The 14,186-nt window shown below is 32.9% G+C and overlaps 1 protein-coding gene across 1 annotated transcript in view; it reads right to left on the reverse strand.

Moving 5' to 3' along the window:
• Positions 1 to 385: 385 nt before the first annotated feature.
• LOC130903942 (homeobox protein invected-like) overlaps positions 386 to 14,186 on the reverse strand; it is a 35,473-nt gene continuing 21,672 nt past the window's right edge. Inside the window, exons 2-3 of the mRNA XM_057816354.1 lie at positions 7,032 to 7,037; positions 386 to 3,448 (exon numbers count right to left, since the gene is read on the reverse strand). Coding sequence (XP_057672337.1) covers positions 3,084 to 3,448; positions 7,032 to 7,037 — 371 coding nt within the window. The 3' untranslated portion in view covers positions 386 to 3,083. The remainder of the gene's footprint in view (positions 3,449 to 7,031; positions 7,038 to 14,186) is intronic.

Here is a 14,186-nt window from a genome sequence, read left to right on the forward strand (position 1 = left end):
TATGTTTTGTTAATAAGAAAATCCGTTTATGGTGAAAATTTTCAAACGACATTTTTTTTCGAAGACAATTATATTTATTAATGAGTTCACGTGAAGAAAAACGATGATTTCGTCATCGGAAATTAAATTTTGTACTTAATTTGGTTCATTTTATTAATTAGGATTGAGTATTCATGTTTTTATGCATATTCCGATCAAATTGCGGATGGAATGAACTACTATCTGACTTGCTCGGTTAATTTCATTAAAAAAAAAACGGAAAACATAAAGTTTCTCCAGTTATGATTTCAATTTAAAACTAATTAAAAATTCCATCCTGTAAACGCCCTATAGAGATTTTAAATGAAACGAAACTCTCTACGTTTTTTAATCGATATATTTATCAATTTTTTTACATTTAAAGTACATATTATATTACAAAATTACAATCCATCACATTCGTAAAGAAATCAATACAAAATAATTCGAAAAGTCAAATTGGAAGCATGAAATTATCACTCAAACGAGTTGACAGTTGACATTTTTGTTACATAACTAAGTCCTGTGGAATACCGGAAGTATTTATTACATGAAGCTCAAATTCGTTGGCACGGTTGAGCATGCTATCCGCAAGAAAATACTAGTATACAACAAAGGTGAAAAACTATTTGGAAAAATGAAATCTATAGTTACTGCGTCAAGTTAATTTCATATTAAACTCGAATGTATAATCAGTGTGAGCAACTGTGAGATAGAGAAAAGAAAGATAGTGCGCTGTCTTACTAACCAATCACATTCACCTTTGGAGGTTCATAACAGATAATTTGTATGACCCTCTACCATCAGCCGATCTTCCCAACTTGAAAATCAAGATTGAATTACCTGTTACATCAATTATTAAAACATGGTCTGATCAAATTAGACCCGGTGTAAACTACGCGCGTAGTTACAATTTTTTTTATATCCGTGTGAAGTTTTCGCACCATATTTGTATGAGTTCGAGAAATTTTGTATTTCCAATGGAATTCCCGCTATGGAATCGTTGAGAATATTCTAGAAGTGTTTTGGACGCAAAACATTCCTCACGGATCGATTCTACATATTATGGTTGATGTGTTTTGGGTAAGTCAATATTAGACTTGTACAAAAACACATGAATCTTTTGCAAATCCACCATACGCTTCATTACTGGTGACCAATCGTTGAAACCGCCCAACAACTTAGTGAATGGATCACGTTAAAATCGATAGAAAATCAATTTTTTTCCTATTATGGTGTGGGTCGTTATGAATTCATTCCAACACGAAAAGAGACTAATCGCTCAGCCTCCGTATTAACTAGATTTGGTCTTTTAGAAACTAAAAAATCCGCTTTGGGGAACGCGCCATTAAAAGAAATTGCTTAAGGTATTGAAAGTCTTTCCAGCCGAAACTGACAAGTGTATGGGAAATTCCAATAGCGTTGGTATACTATTATTGGCTTATTTTGAAGGCGAAAATGTCAAAATTTATTCACATGAAGGTTTTTCGAAAACTATAATCTGAGATCATAACGAAATTATGTTAAATATTCGGTGAAAATATCAAATTTAAAAGATGATCTACAAGAAACTTACGGTTCTTTTTTTCCTTGCGTTAATTTTTCCGTGATATTTATTCAGTTATATAATATTTTGTAGTTGTTTAATAATTGTAATTAAATGAATTACCCACATTTTGCATCAAATTTTAATACGAATAAGCTACTTTTATGTTGAAGTGTCATAAATTGCGTTGCTCATGATAATAAAAAATAGTAGACGGCTATTCAAAGGGAATAAATAATTAAGTGCGAAAAAACCATAGACAAATAAAAAAATTCGTCATCTGATCGTATTCACCCACCGCACCGGTCCTACCAGGGTAGACACAACTACCACCGGATTAATTCGATCAGTTTCTGAACAACGATGAACGTGATCCGGGTTAGTTCCTGAAAAGTCCTGTGGTATATGGTTTTTTAAGTAAAAATGGTTGAGTTTCATGTAAGTTTGATGTAATGAATATTTAGTTATTTTAACACCCGGTACTTCACTATTCATACAATATTGTAATAATTGTTTTCTATTTGAAACGGCCTCAAAATCAACTATATTAATGATCAAAATTATTAATTTGTATTTTTACTCATTCAGAAATTATACTAATCAGTTTAATACAGGGTCGTAAGCAATGTTAGGAAGATTAAATCAGAAGGGTAATTGAAAATAATTTGAAATGGGTGTTTCATTTTCATAAAATTAACTTCGATTCAGGAAAAACTGTTTGAAAATAATGATAATTTAATAAAATTTATTTCAAGTACAGTCTTAAAATTTTGCTCCTTTTGCACATAACCTCAAATCCAGTTTGGTTAAACATAATTCAGTCCTTTGAAACGACTTAGTTATAAAATTTTAAGTAAAAACTATTTAAATGATACTTAAAATTAATTATCTCGACTTTACAATATCATACATTTTTTTCTTCACTTCAATAAACATTTTTATGAACTAGTTATAAGAGTACTACCTCCTCGAAACAAATTTTGAACAGTTTTATAACACTTATTCTAATGTAACAAGGTGTACCAAACGGCATTAATTCGACTGTACCATAAATAAGGTTTGATCATAAAGCTTCAGTTTGACTTTCGACCATCTTTACTATCTCGATATAATTCTGGATGATTTGTTTCTCTATATACAGTTTCTCTTCTATTTGTAGGTCTCTGAAGGTCTCTTTGGACTGAGTAGACTTTGAAGTAACGAATTTATTCGATCACGAAAACGCCCGTCTCTAAAGCAGCAGTCGAAAAGTCACTATCATCTTTTACGAGCCCCTGCTCAAGGTGACAAATTTGTTTTAATATTTTTTTCTTTTCCCCAGATGTTGAATCTCGAAATCTATAGTTTGAATTGATGTGGCAGTTTTGGGAAGACATATTTTTGATTACTTTAAAGTTTATGGCATAATTGAATATATTCAAAATTTGTTTTAGAGAAAATTTAGAGCTATTGGAGGAATCTTCTCATCTTAACTAATTTTTATTTCTATTTATACTACAAGTCATTTTTTCGTATAATTCTACGCGCTCTTTTCGTGCATTTCTTGCAATTCTTCTTCTTCCTTTGATAGAGGTATAGTTGAATGATTATATAACCCTTGAGCCATCAGCTGAAGAGCGAGGGGGTTTTTCTGACCGGATGCTTTTTTGATTTTCGCCCTTTTATTTTGGAACCAAATTTTAATTTGAGCTTCGTTCAAGCCCAATTCGGCGCTGAGTTGTTGGCGTCGTTTTTCGGTGAGGTAACGATTTTCTGCGAATTCGTGCTTCAGTCTTGCCAACTGCGCGCCGGAGAATGCGGTACGAGGTCGTTTCTCTTCGGGAGATCCCGCGGTACTTACCGCCTTACCTCCTCCAGGCTTTTTCGGCCGTCGAGTTCTAGGACCTGAAACAAGGAAAGCAACAAGTTAGTAATACTTAAAAAATCATATTACACCCAGAAATAAAGTCCTTCATGGTTTTTATGATCTTCTTCGATCCGTTTCTCAGCTAGTTACAATTCTTCAAATTTATCATCCCCTATATGTAGATAAAATTAAATTATCCAGTAAGATTTTTACAAAAATAATTAAATTTTAGGGTTTTTGTGAATTGATACGGAATATCCGGATATTTCTCACATAGAATGGTTTAAAACTGGCTTAAATAATTTCGAATTTCGCAGTTTGGCAAACAAACTGATGGCCGATCAAGAACTTCGCTTTAGCGGCGTCTCTAATTACAAAACTGTCAGAACGAGCTACGAATATACTAATATAACTGTCACTATTCACGTCTTAGTATCACCGAATATATTCTACAAATCATTGGCGTACTTTGAATGACTTATATTAATTGATAACGATCTCATATTTATCTTATTATATATTTTTTAATGTGCCTCCGTGTATATACTACATTCTTCTGATAAACCACATTAGAAATATTTTTACATATATTTTTCTCTAATAATAATTCTCATGTATATCTGACAGCAACGTATATACTTAAAATTGATGATAAATCAAAATTCCATTCGTGAGATTAACTATTTTTAAACACTCTGTTTTTACGTTCAGTTTAAGTGTGACGTAGACAAATAATTTCTTATCGACTGCTATATTCACACTCCTACCATTTACTAATTCCATCCGCAACAATTAATTTTCCTTCTAAGTTTCTGGCAAGTCACCGTTTCATCATTTCGACTATCTCGCGGCTTTGAAAGGGGAAGGTTGAAAGACGTGCCAAAAGATGCCGTGGGTGAATTATAAGCGGAACTCAACATCGATTGTTTCCGCAACGACTAATCATCACAAATTTAAATGAAATTTTTGAATTAATTGGTATGGAATTTTTCGTCAAGAAAACGAATTGAAAGGGATGAAGAAATTGAATGAGCGACGAGATGAAAAAAAAAAGAAAAATGAAACTGTGATTCAGTATAATAAAAATAATGGAATATTTGATGTAATGTTAACTTCTTTATCGATATATAAATGATTCTGACTCATACTTTCTCGAATTCCGTTCATGTGAGGTCCGCAACGAGCGCCAGTTTAAATGAAAACAGGCCTAATTAATTACGTTTATGGCTTAACTAATTTTGAACAGTTCTTAACACTGTTATTACTTCGACATCCCACGAAGAAATTATTTCAGATCGATCGGAATTTCGAACAAAAACCAAGACCTACATGGGTAACAAATAATTGTCTAAATAAATTCTAGTGAAGTGATAGACACAGAAAGAGACAGAGGGGTCTAGATAGACATAAGTAGGGAAACAAATAAATACAAAAATCAGAGATAGAGAGACAGACAGAGAAATAGATATATGGTGGAACAGAGAATATGAAAAATCAAGTGACAGAGACAGGGAGAAAGAAGCAGGCAGAGGCAGTGAAAACGTGATAAATAGATAAACATACAGATTAAAATATAGAGAAACTAAGTTACAGAAAATCAGAATAAAACTGAAACAAGAAGACAGACAGTAAGACACAGATAAAACCAGATATAGAGGAAGTGAGAAATAGATGGAAAGATACAGGCAGAAATATAGAGAAATTGGGCTATAGGGAGTCAGAAAACAGGGACGCAAAGAGACAGTTAGAAAGAAAAAGAAGCAGACACAGACAGTAAAAGATAGTGAAAACGAGATCTAGATAAAAAGAGACATATACACAGAAATATGGAAAAACTGTAAGTCAGAAAAATCCAAAGAGATAGTCAGATACAGGAAGAAGATCCACAGAAAAAAATCACAAGGTGTCCTATATGAAATGACGGATGTTTGCTAGTGTTGGAGGTACGGACCCACGAAACCACCCGTATGTATACCTGCTGACACACATACGCCCCATACATGTTTATTTCTTCTTAAAAGAAGACGTGAGGTTTCTGGTAGCGTTCCAGAACACGCAGTTATGCCGTTTGGCCCAGTTCAGCTTCGTCTGACTACAAAATCGAACTACGGATTATCATGACTACATCCAAAGTACTACTGGCAAAATTCCATTTCACGTTTCAACATTCGTCGTAAAGAACGATCGAATGTTTAAAGTTCTCCCGATAGCCGCACTGCAGATTGGTTCGGATGCAAAACTGACACCAGCGCACTGTTTCCATATGTTCGTTAGTTGTTACAGATACAAAACGCGGCGCGTCGACAACAGAGCCCGTTTTCAAGAATTTCTGGCACGTTTTCCACACTGTTGAATGGCGATTTCGGAAATTTTGCTGCTCATTAACATGATTTTCGAGTATATTACTGGGGTTGGAAGTTGGTCGACAATACATTGGAACCCGTTCAAATTTCAATCCCATCTGCGCCGGATAAGATGATGACAACAATTTTTTGCAGCTGCCAAAAGGGATGCAGTGCTAAATGTGGTTGCAAAAAAAGTCTTGTCAAGGCTGTAATATTGAATCACCAATAGTGGAGGATCCGTTTGATACCAACGAGGCGACATGCAATACATCGCAATTTATATGTACTCAGAATGAAGATAAAGAAGAAAATGAATTTGAAAGTTACGATTCGGACGATTTAATTTCACACACTACCTCATAGGTGGCGTGGAAGCTTGCATATCTCAGAAACAGTGGCTCGTAGGGAAAAAAGTATTAATACGTTTTTTTTAGATAATTTCATGATCTACAGTTTTTGTTTAAGGTATTTTCATGATAAAAATTGCTGCTTTGCTGAAAATGACGAAAAACTCCTTTTTTTAACCTTTGACTTAGAATAATTTTTTTTCCAAACAAGTGAATAGTGGGAAACTTTCAAATTTTATTTTTGATTATATTTTAAGCAGTTTTACTGATTTTCAGCTTAGTGGAAATTAATGTATCTTCGAATGTCAAAATTGACTAAAAGCGAGAAATTCGTTTTGATATTTTTGCCGATTTTTCGTTGTCTGACTTATATCAACCTCTGTATATACAGATATTTTTAATAAGCCCTGTATGCTAGCATGGTTTTGTGGAAGAATTTCTGTCAAAAAATTGAGAAGTTCTGGTTATACATCGAAAATAATACACAAAATATTTTGACTAGTTTCCATCGGAGCTTTACGAATCGGGTTTTGCCCGGTTGTCAACTGATTTACTTTGAAAAGCGTGAATTCAAAATTGCGATCAATACAGAAATTACCTGTGTGTTGAGGACACAAAACATCCCCTTAGGATACACTTTCTTGAAAAATAATTTTTAAATTTAAACACGACATTAACTCGATTCAACACAGCTTTGAAAATTATATTTAAACGGCATTTTCACGTCGAAACACCCCCAATACAGAGTCGGGAGTGGCGGTATTTTGGTCTCTGAAGATGATAGTTTGGTTTTTGAAACGCGTCTCAAGCGATATAACTATGTTATTATGGTTATGGATCCACCAAATGCTATAGAAAATTCAACTTGACAATTTTAAGAATAGTAGTATTATAGCTTACGTGTGACGTCTGGATAGTCGCATACTTACTTCTTCCTAAAACAAAAAAATACATTCATGAGTATGATTAGGTTGGAAATATTCAAAAAATGTAATTAATGTGAAAAATTTGGTTAAACATCAACCAAAATTTATAGATTATTTTTCAAACAAATAGTCTTACTTTTTCAACTATATTTCATTGCAGCTAATTATAATTTCTATTTATCGATAAATCAAGCATCAATCTATAATGAAGTGTAATTAAAATCTAATTATTATCAGAGATACAGAGCGTTAAAGTTGATTATACATTTTTTTTAATTCAATCAATTTATTTTACAAACTTATATAGAAATATAGAATTTTTTATGCAAGCACGTTAAAATTTTTTTAAATTCCTGGATTTTTTGAAAAAATAGTTGAAAATGTACCTTCATAGCTAAAGTATGCGATTTATTACATAGCTTTGCCTAAAACATCCAAAACTCATGTTATTTTCAGGATCAAATATATAATTTTCCATAAAAGCCAATTTTTTTAAAATTTTTTTCAAGTTTCCGCGCATAATAATTTTTTATACGAGCAACTGATATCCTTTTCGAAATCCTCGTATCAAAATACTCCTTTTCTACAGAAATTTGCTGAAATCCGAAACAAAATTTCAGAGCAAAGGAATTTGAAATCTAAGTTTTTGTCATAAAACACACTAAAAAAAATTACTTATTGTATAATCAACATTCCTATTTCGATTTTTTTTTCTATTACAACGTTGCCAAATCACAACTGTAGATACTATAGAGAGCGTCTATTAAGTTTCCTCGGATTTCATAAAAAATTCCTATACCTCAGTTTAAACATGAAACTAGTACCAGCAATTTAGAATCCAAAGAATGATTTTACCAAGGTCTCAATTTTCATACACCCCCGCTTACGATTGTGGACCACTTCGAGTCTCCCGTGGACCCCCGGACCACTTTGGAAATCACGCTGATAGGCTATCCTTCGGATATGCATGCATATGTTATTTATTGGACACCCTCTATATTTTTCAATCAGCTACAATTAAAAATGGCAAATACATTTAATCAGTTCCGAAGATTGACAAAGGAATTTCTGCTAGAGAGACCTTATTATTCTGTGACAGAATCCTATAATTTACCATAAACTCATATGGCAGAATTCAATTTAGTATAATATATTATACAATGTGGTCCATATGTATGGAATAAATTCAATTTCAGCGTTATTCAGTACAATGTGAAAAAACCTGAAACATGTCGATTTTTTTTTTCTTCATTTATCAATTAAAATATACCTACTTTAGAAATAATCAGATATTTTCGTAAAATATTAGTCAAAAAGCCAAATTTACATGAATCTAGTAGGCTGCTATCATTTAGGTATTTAAAGTTACCAAAAGATGTCAGTATTATATTAAAGCGCCGTATTAAATTTAATTATGACTCATTTCTCCGAGACTCAAAGAATAAACACTTTAATTATGATTGCTTCTGATGATAAGACAAGAACTCAAAAAGAGGTTTGTGAAATTTTTGATAATAAATACCCTTGTCAACACGTTACGCAGTCTATAGTTAGCAAAATTGAAAAAAAGTTTCGTGAAACTTGACATGTAAAAAATATTGAAAAACCATTTACTGATGAAAAAATTTAGATGTACTTCTAGAGATTGAGGAATTTCAGGAGTTAAATGAAGATGATCCTGATAAAAGGCAAGAATCTTTTGAATTGCTGATGGACAGAATGAACGCAGATTTACAGTTCATAAACAGAACAGTTTTTTCTGATGAAGCGACGTTTCATTTAAACGAAACTATGAACAAACAGAACTGTAGATATTGGAGCAGAGGCTCACACTCAATATCCTAAAAAAGTGAACGTTTGGGCTGATATTATTAACAAGAAAATTTTTGGCCCTTATTTTTTTGAGAGCACAGTTAATGGTGAGGTTTACCTAGATTTTTGGATTAACTTCTTAGTGCCTATATTACAAAGACTTTTTCCTGATGTTAATCATCCAAATGAGATAAATCGATCTATTTACTACCAAAAATACGGAGCTCCACCGCATTTTGCACGTCCAGTTGAAATTATTTAAACGAGGATTTTTCTTATAGATGAATTGGAAGACGTATAACGTTCGAATGGCCTGCTAGATTCCCCGATTTTATTCCTCTCGATTACTTATTATGGGTTTATTGAAAATAAAAGTATATTTCAATAGATCATACAATATTGCTGATTTAAAAAATGGGATATCGGAAGAAATTAAGAAGATAACTCCTGGTCATACAAAATGTTATAAGAAAATTCCAAAATCATGATTGGTGGTCATTTTGAACATTTAATTTATTTGTGAAGTACATTGAAAGATAAATTCTAAATTTTAAGCAGCAGTATTATCCTCATTCTACGTAAAATTTTGTGATATACATTGTCAAAATTGTACATCTTAAAAATTAATTTTCCCAAATTCAAAAGCTTTATATCGTCGAACCGAGGACTAAAATCTCTTTCCAATAAGGTGCCACACAACCCCCTTTCTTATTCAAAATTTTCGAGGTGCTACTTATAATTCAGAGGGGGTGCTAGATGGGGATAATATTTTCACACTATAAATTATCAATTTCTGGTTTTGTTCATATAGTACATAATAACGGTAAAATTGAATTTATTCCATTATATGAACCGCATTGTATATACGAGGTCTGGCTATTAAATAACGAGACTGCGCGCCTAGAGGGCGCTCTAGACAATTAGTGCGTTGGGTATCTAGATATCTTGTCTATGCACGTCCCAAAACACGTTTGCGTCACTATTATAGTGTGCAGTAGCGGTTTGAAACGAACGTGTTTTTATCTCGTTCCCAAAACCAGGAGCGACGTATAAATCTCAAATTGTTGCAAGAGGCCTATGGAGACAATTCTCTATCTCGTGCGCGTGTTTTTGAGTGGTGTAAACGTTTTAGTGATGTCCGAGAGAGCACTGAAGATGACCAGCGTCCAGGTAGCCCTGTGACTGTTTTAACTCCAGAAACAGTGACCAAAATCAACCAAATTGTGAGTGCAGATCGTCGAATGAGCCAATGAGTATCCGGATGATTGTCGAGGATGGAAACGCCCATAAAGAAAAAGTTAAAAAAAATTTACACGAGGAATTACACATGAGAAAATTTGGTGCGAAGCTGGTCCCAAAAAAACTGACTACAGACCCAAAGCTCTTACGTCAACGGGTCTGCTCAGATTTCCTTGAAAGTTTAGAAAGGTTAGAGATAGATCTGCTCTGAAAGGGACCCGATTTGAGTCGATGTAAAGGGTAAAGCATCTCCTGAAGACCATCACCAAAGAAGACTTCCAACACTGCTTCGATCAATGGAAAAAACGTTTGGAAAGGTGTGTGGCGAGGGGAGGAAAGGAGTATATTGAAGGGGATCATTCGAATGTAGAATAATTTTTATAATAAAACCCTTTTTCTTAACCAGTCTCGTTATTTAATAACTAGACCTCGTATTATAATAATTATTATTAATCCAAATTATTATTTTATAGCATCTAATATAAAATTGTGTCGTTTTGTCCATAAAATTGTAAAATTTGTTGATGACAAGTTTATCTTTCTGTTATACAGAACAAATTGACATAAATGAATACAATTTTTACAGTAAGCAGCAATCGTCAAATACATTTAAATCTCAATTCATTGAAAGTACCTATCACGCGCTATTAGTGATTATTATAATTATGCGCATAATTAATTATTCATCACCAGCAGTTACTCCGTAACATCAATATTAATCGTATAAATTAGGATAATCATATCGAGGACTTGAATTTATAATCGAATTGAATTATAGCGTCTACTTTTTTTCTATACAAAATAATTTATTTTGATACAAAATATAAATTCTACGCGTTCAAATTCTTGTATTGTCTTCGCGTTTATAGGAAATATGATATTCTGTTCCATCTTGTCATATTTCATGTTTATAGAGACTTATTTTCTTCGTTGACTTTTATGCTTATCTGAACACGAGATCGATGAGTCACACTGTGAGTGTAAATTGAGATGTTTCGAAATGTATCCTTGAAAAAAAATTATAGCCGAGCTAAAATTTCTGTTATTCATACACGGCGATCCATAAAATCTTTTGATTATACTAAGAGCAATAAAGATATAAAAATATGAGACATTGGGTTAAAAAACATTCTCCCGAATAGGTCTGAGTAGTATTGAAAATTATTTCCAAAGAAGAAAAACTGCAGCATCGGCTCATCGAAAACTGTGTACTTCTTAAGAAGCCCTAGTCCAATACAATCTTAAATAAGAATCTTTAAGTAAAAATATAAATTTCGTGATGATTCCCTGATGAAACTATGAAACAAATTATTGCATATGATGAGAAGCGGACGATAATCTGCTGAAGAGATCGAGCTTGAAGCCTAAACAATCTTCACAAACCTTTGTTAATGTAGAGGAACGTAATACTTAGTGTTTGATGGGATTGAATGGGCGTTGTCTTCCATCCTGATAACCGTAGGTCCCACATATCTTCAGTGATTAGTTTAAAATTAAGAGAGGCTTGTTAAATAAAACACATGAATTCCATACCTTCGCTGACAGACATTGTTTCTTTGCCATTCGTGATTTAGGGTGTTGCAAATTCGTAATTGCTCTTTAGCTTGTGGGAAAGCAATGATGAATGAATGAATGAATGAAATATGTACTTATTACGTGTGGCTTAATGCTGATCTGACAGCACGCACAAAGTACCCATCGAGCATACATTTAGATGTATAATAACACATCAAGAACAATGTTCAACCTGCTCATTATTTATTTACCTAAAATTTTGTGATTATCAGATACGATAACCATATAATAAATCGAATCACGGCTCTGCACGTGACTTTAACACCAATATGACAAGTAGCTCCATCTGTGTGCACACAAAGGAAGCAAATTTTCTCAACAGTATGTAGATTTAAACTTGTTTTGACGTTTTTTTCTAATCTTCCCTCGTAAAACGCGATTTAATTACGTATATATGTATGATAAAAAAAATACTAATACACGTGGAAAAATGATTCAATTTTCCGAATATAAAAATTTAAAAACGCTCATAAACTGAACCGCAATATATCCCTATGATATTCAGATAATAATCCCCTTTTACAAATAACTCCCTGGAGAATAAACTTCACGGCGTCAAACCTGTAGAGTTAGTGTTAGATCGCGACCCCTCTTCCTGTAAATGGATGTAGTACGCGTGTTCCGATGACGTTTTCAATATTAAAGCGACCCTTAAGTAAGCCGATAAGAGACGTCGAGGGACCCTCCGGGATTTGCGAGGACATTCAATTATCGAAGCGGCTGCAAACACTGCGATAACGACCGGAACACATCCCGGATTTATATCGGAATACGGTCCGGACTAAATCAACAAGACATTTACATAAATTTCCTTGTAAGCTTGTACTTTGTACATGGAAAGTAAAGCGGCATAAAACACTTATTAATTGTTATATAAAATTATATATACAGGGTGTTATATATAATTAGAACTAATTTATTTAATATCTTGGAAAGAAAAATTTTGGTAAAAAAAGTTATTTCAATTTCAAGAGATATGTTGATTCGTAGGATTAGTATTAGGGGAGGACGTGATTAAAAATGAAAAAATAAATGTGAAATTTGTATACTTTTAATAAGAATGGAATACATCTCAAAATCTTTTCGCGTCGACAAACTGTTAGTACAGTCCTGGTAGCGAAGTTAGTAGTTAATCGAAATTAGAAGTATATCGGACCGACAAAACTGTTTTATTATTCGTTTTGGGGGTAGGAGAAAGAAAGGGTAGTGTATTGGTGCGAATCGTTTGAATTTTATTGGATTTTATTTAGGTACTCAGTTTAGATTATATCTTTTATCTTTTGCACGCGAAGAATACGAATAGGTATGGTTAATTTTCGTATAGAGATGTGATGTAATTTACATATTTACACGATTATTCTAACAGTTGATCTGTACAATAACTATGATAAAGTTTCTGTAGATACTCCGTATAATACAGTTGTTACATGGAGATGTTTTGAAGTTAAGATGAAATAAATGTTATAAAAATATAAATAACAGATGATAACCCCTTTTCTACGCCTGCTCTTTGTTTTTGTAGTGAAAAATCGTAGCAGGCGTTGATTTTAATGTACAAACATAATCTAGATCGGAATATAAATAAACGAACAACGAATTTCTTCTTTCCAATTGTTATTCTTGTCTCTTTCTTCGAGACTACCGAAACTCTCTCGACCTAGAGAGTTTACACACATATAGGAGGTCCATCGGTAAATTAATGTGCTTTATATCCTTAATTGGTGGCCGGACTTCGCGTTGTGTGGTCCTTTCGTCTCTCTCGATTTCGTAATCGAAACTATACATCTTTCTCCGTTGCCGGTAACGTAGACAAATATTAGATAAACGTCCGGCTAATGGGACCTTTTTGTTCAAACATAACCTTAATGTTTCTTTGGACGTTTTTTTCTTCTTTTTCTCGTTAGGAAGTCGGGCCACTATTTTTCTTAATTAGAGTCATTTTAATGGGACGTTTTGCATAAAATTATTCAATTTCGAACATTTTTCAAATAATTAAGACATATTCGAATACCTTCAGCGACAAAAAGTCGTCGTCCAACGTTTTTATGCAAATCGAAAAAATATTTTTGTGAAAATAGATTAATTTAAAAATAATTTGTCTGCAAATGATCGAATAGCATACTAAAGCGAATTTGGACAAAAACGTTAATGAAAAATGATTAAACGGATTTTGAACCTAAATTTTATACTTTCATCAAGCTTCTGTGACTAGTTTTTAGATCGGTTTACGTATATTTGAGAAACATAAGTAGCCAACATTTTCGTATCCGACCGTAACCACAAGCTTAACGCTAGTAAGTAGTAGAAAAAAAGTTCTTTCTCCAAAAATATCGAAAACTAAAATTCTGTTTTATAGGAACGAAGAAATTTTTTAAACAAGTTTTAGTTTTGTTTCTTTCCAATTATTGACAAAAATAAATTCATTTTTGGTCCGCCCTGTACATATATAATGAACCTAATGTGCCAAAGGCCGTAAGAAATTAACTCGTGCATATCAAAGCGGAATTACGGCTCGTTTTTCAACATACAGAT

Source organism: Diorhabda carinulata, chromosome 1 (assembly GCF_026250575.1).
Source record: "Diorhabda carinulata isolate Delta chromosome 1, icDioCari1.1, whole genome shotgun sequence".
NCBI lineage: Eukaryota > Metazoa > Arthropoda > Insecta > Coleoptera > Chrysomelidae > Diorhabda > Diorhabda carinulata.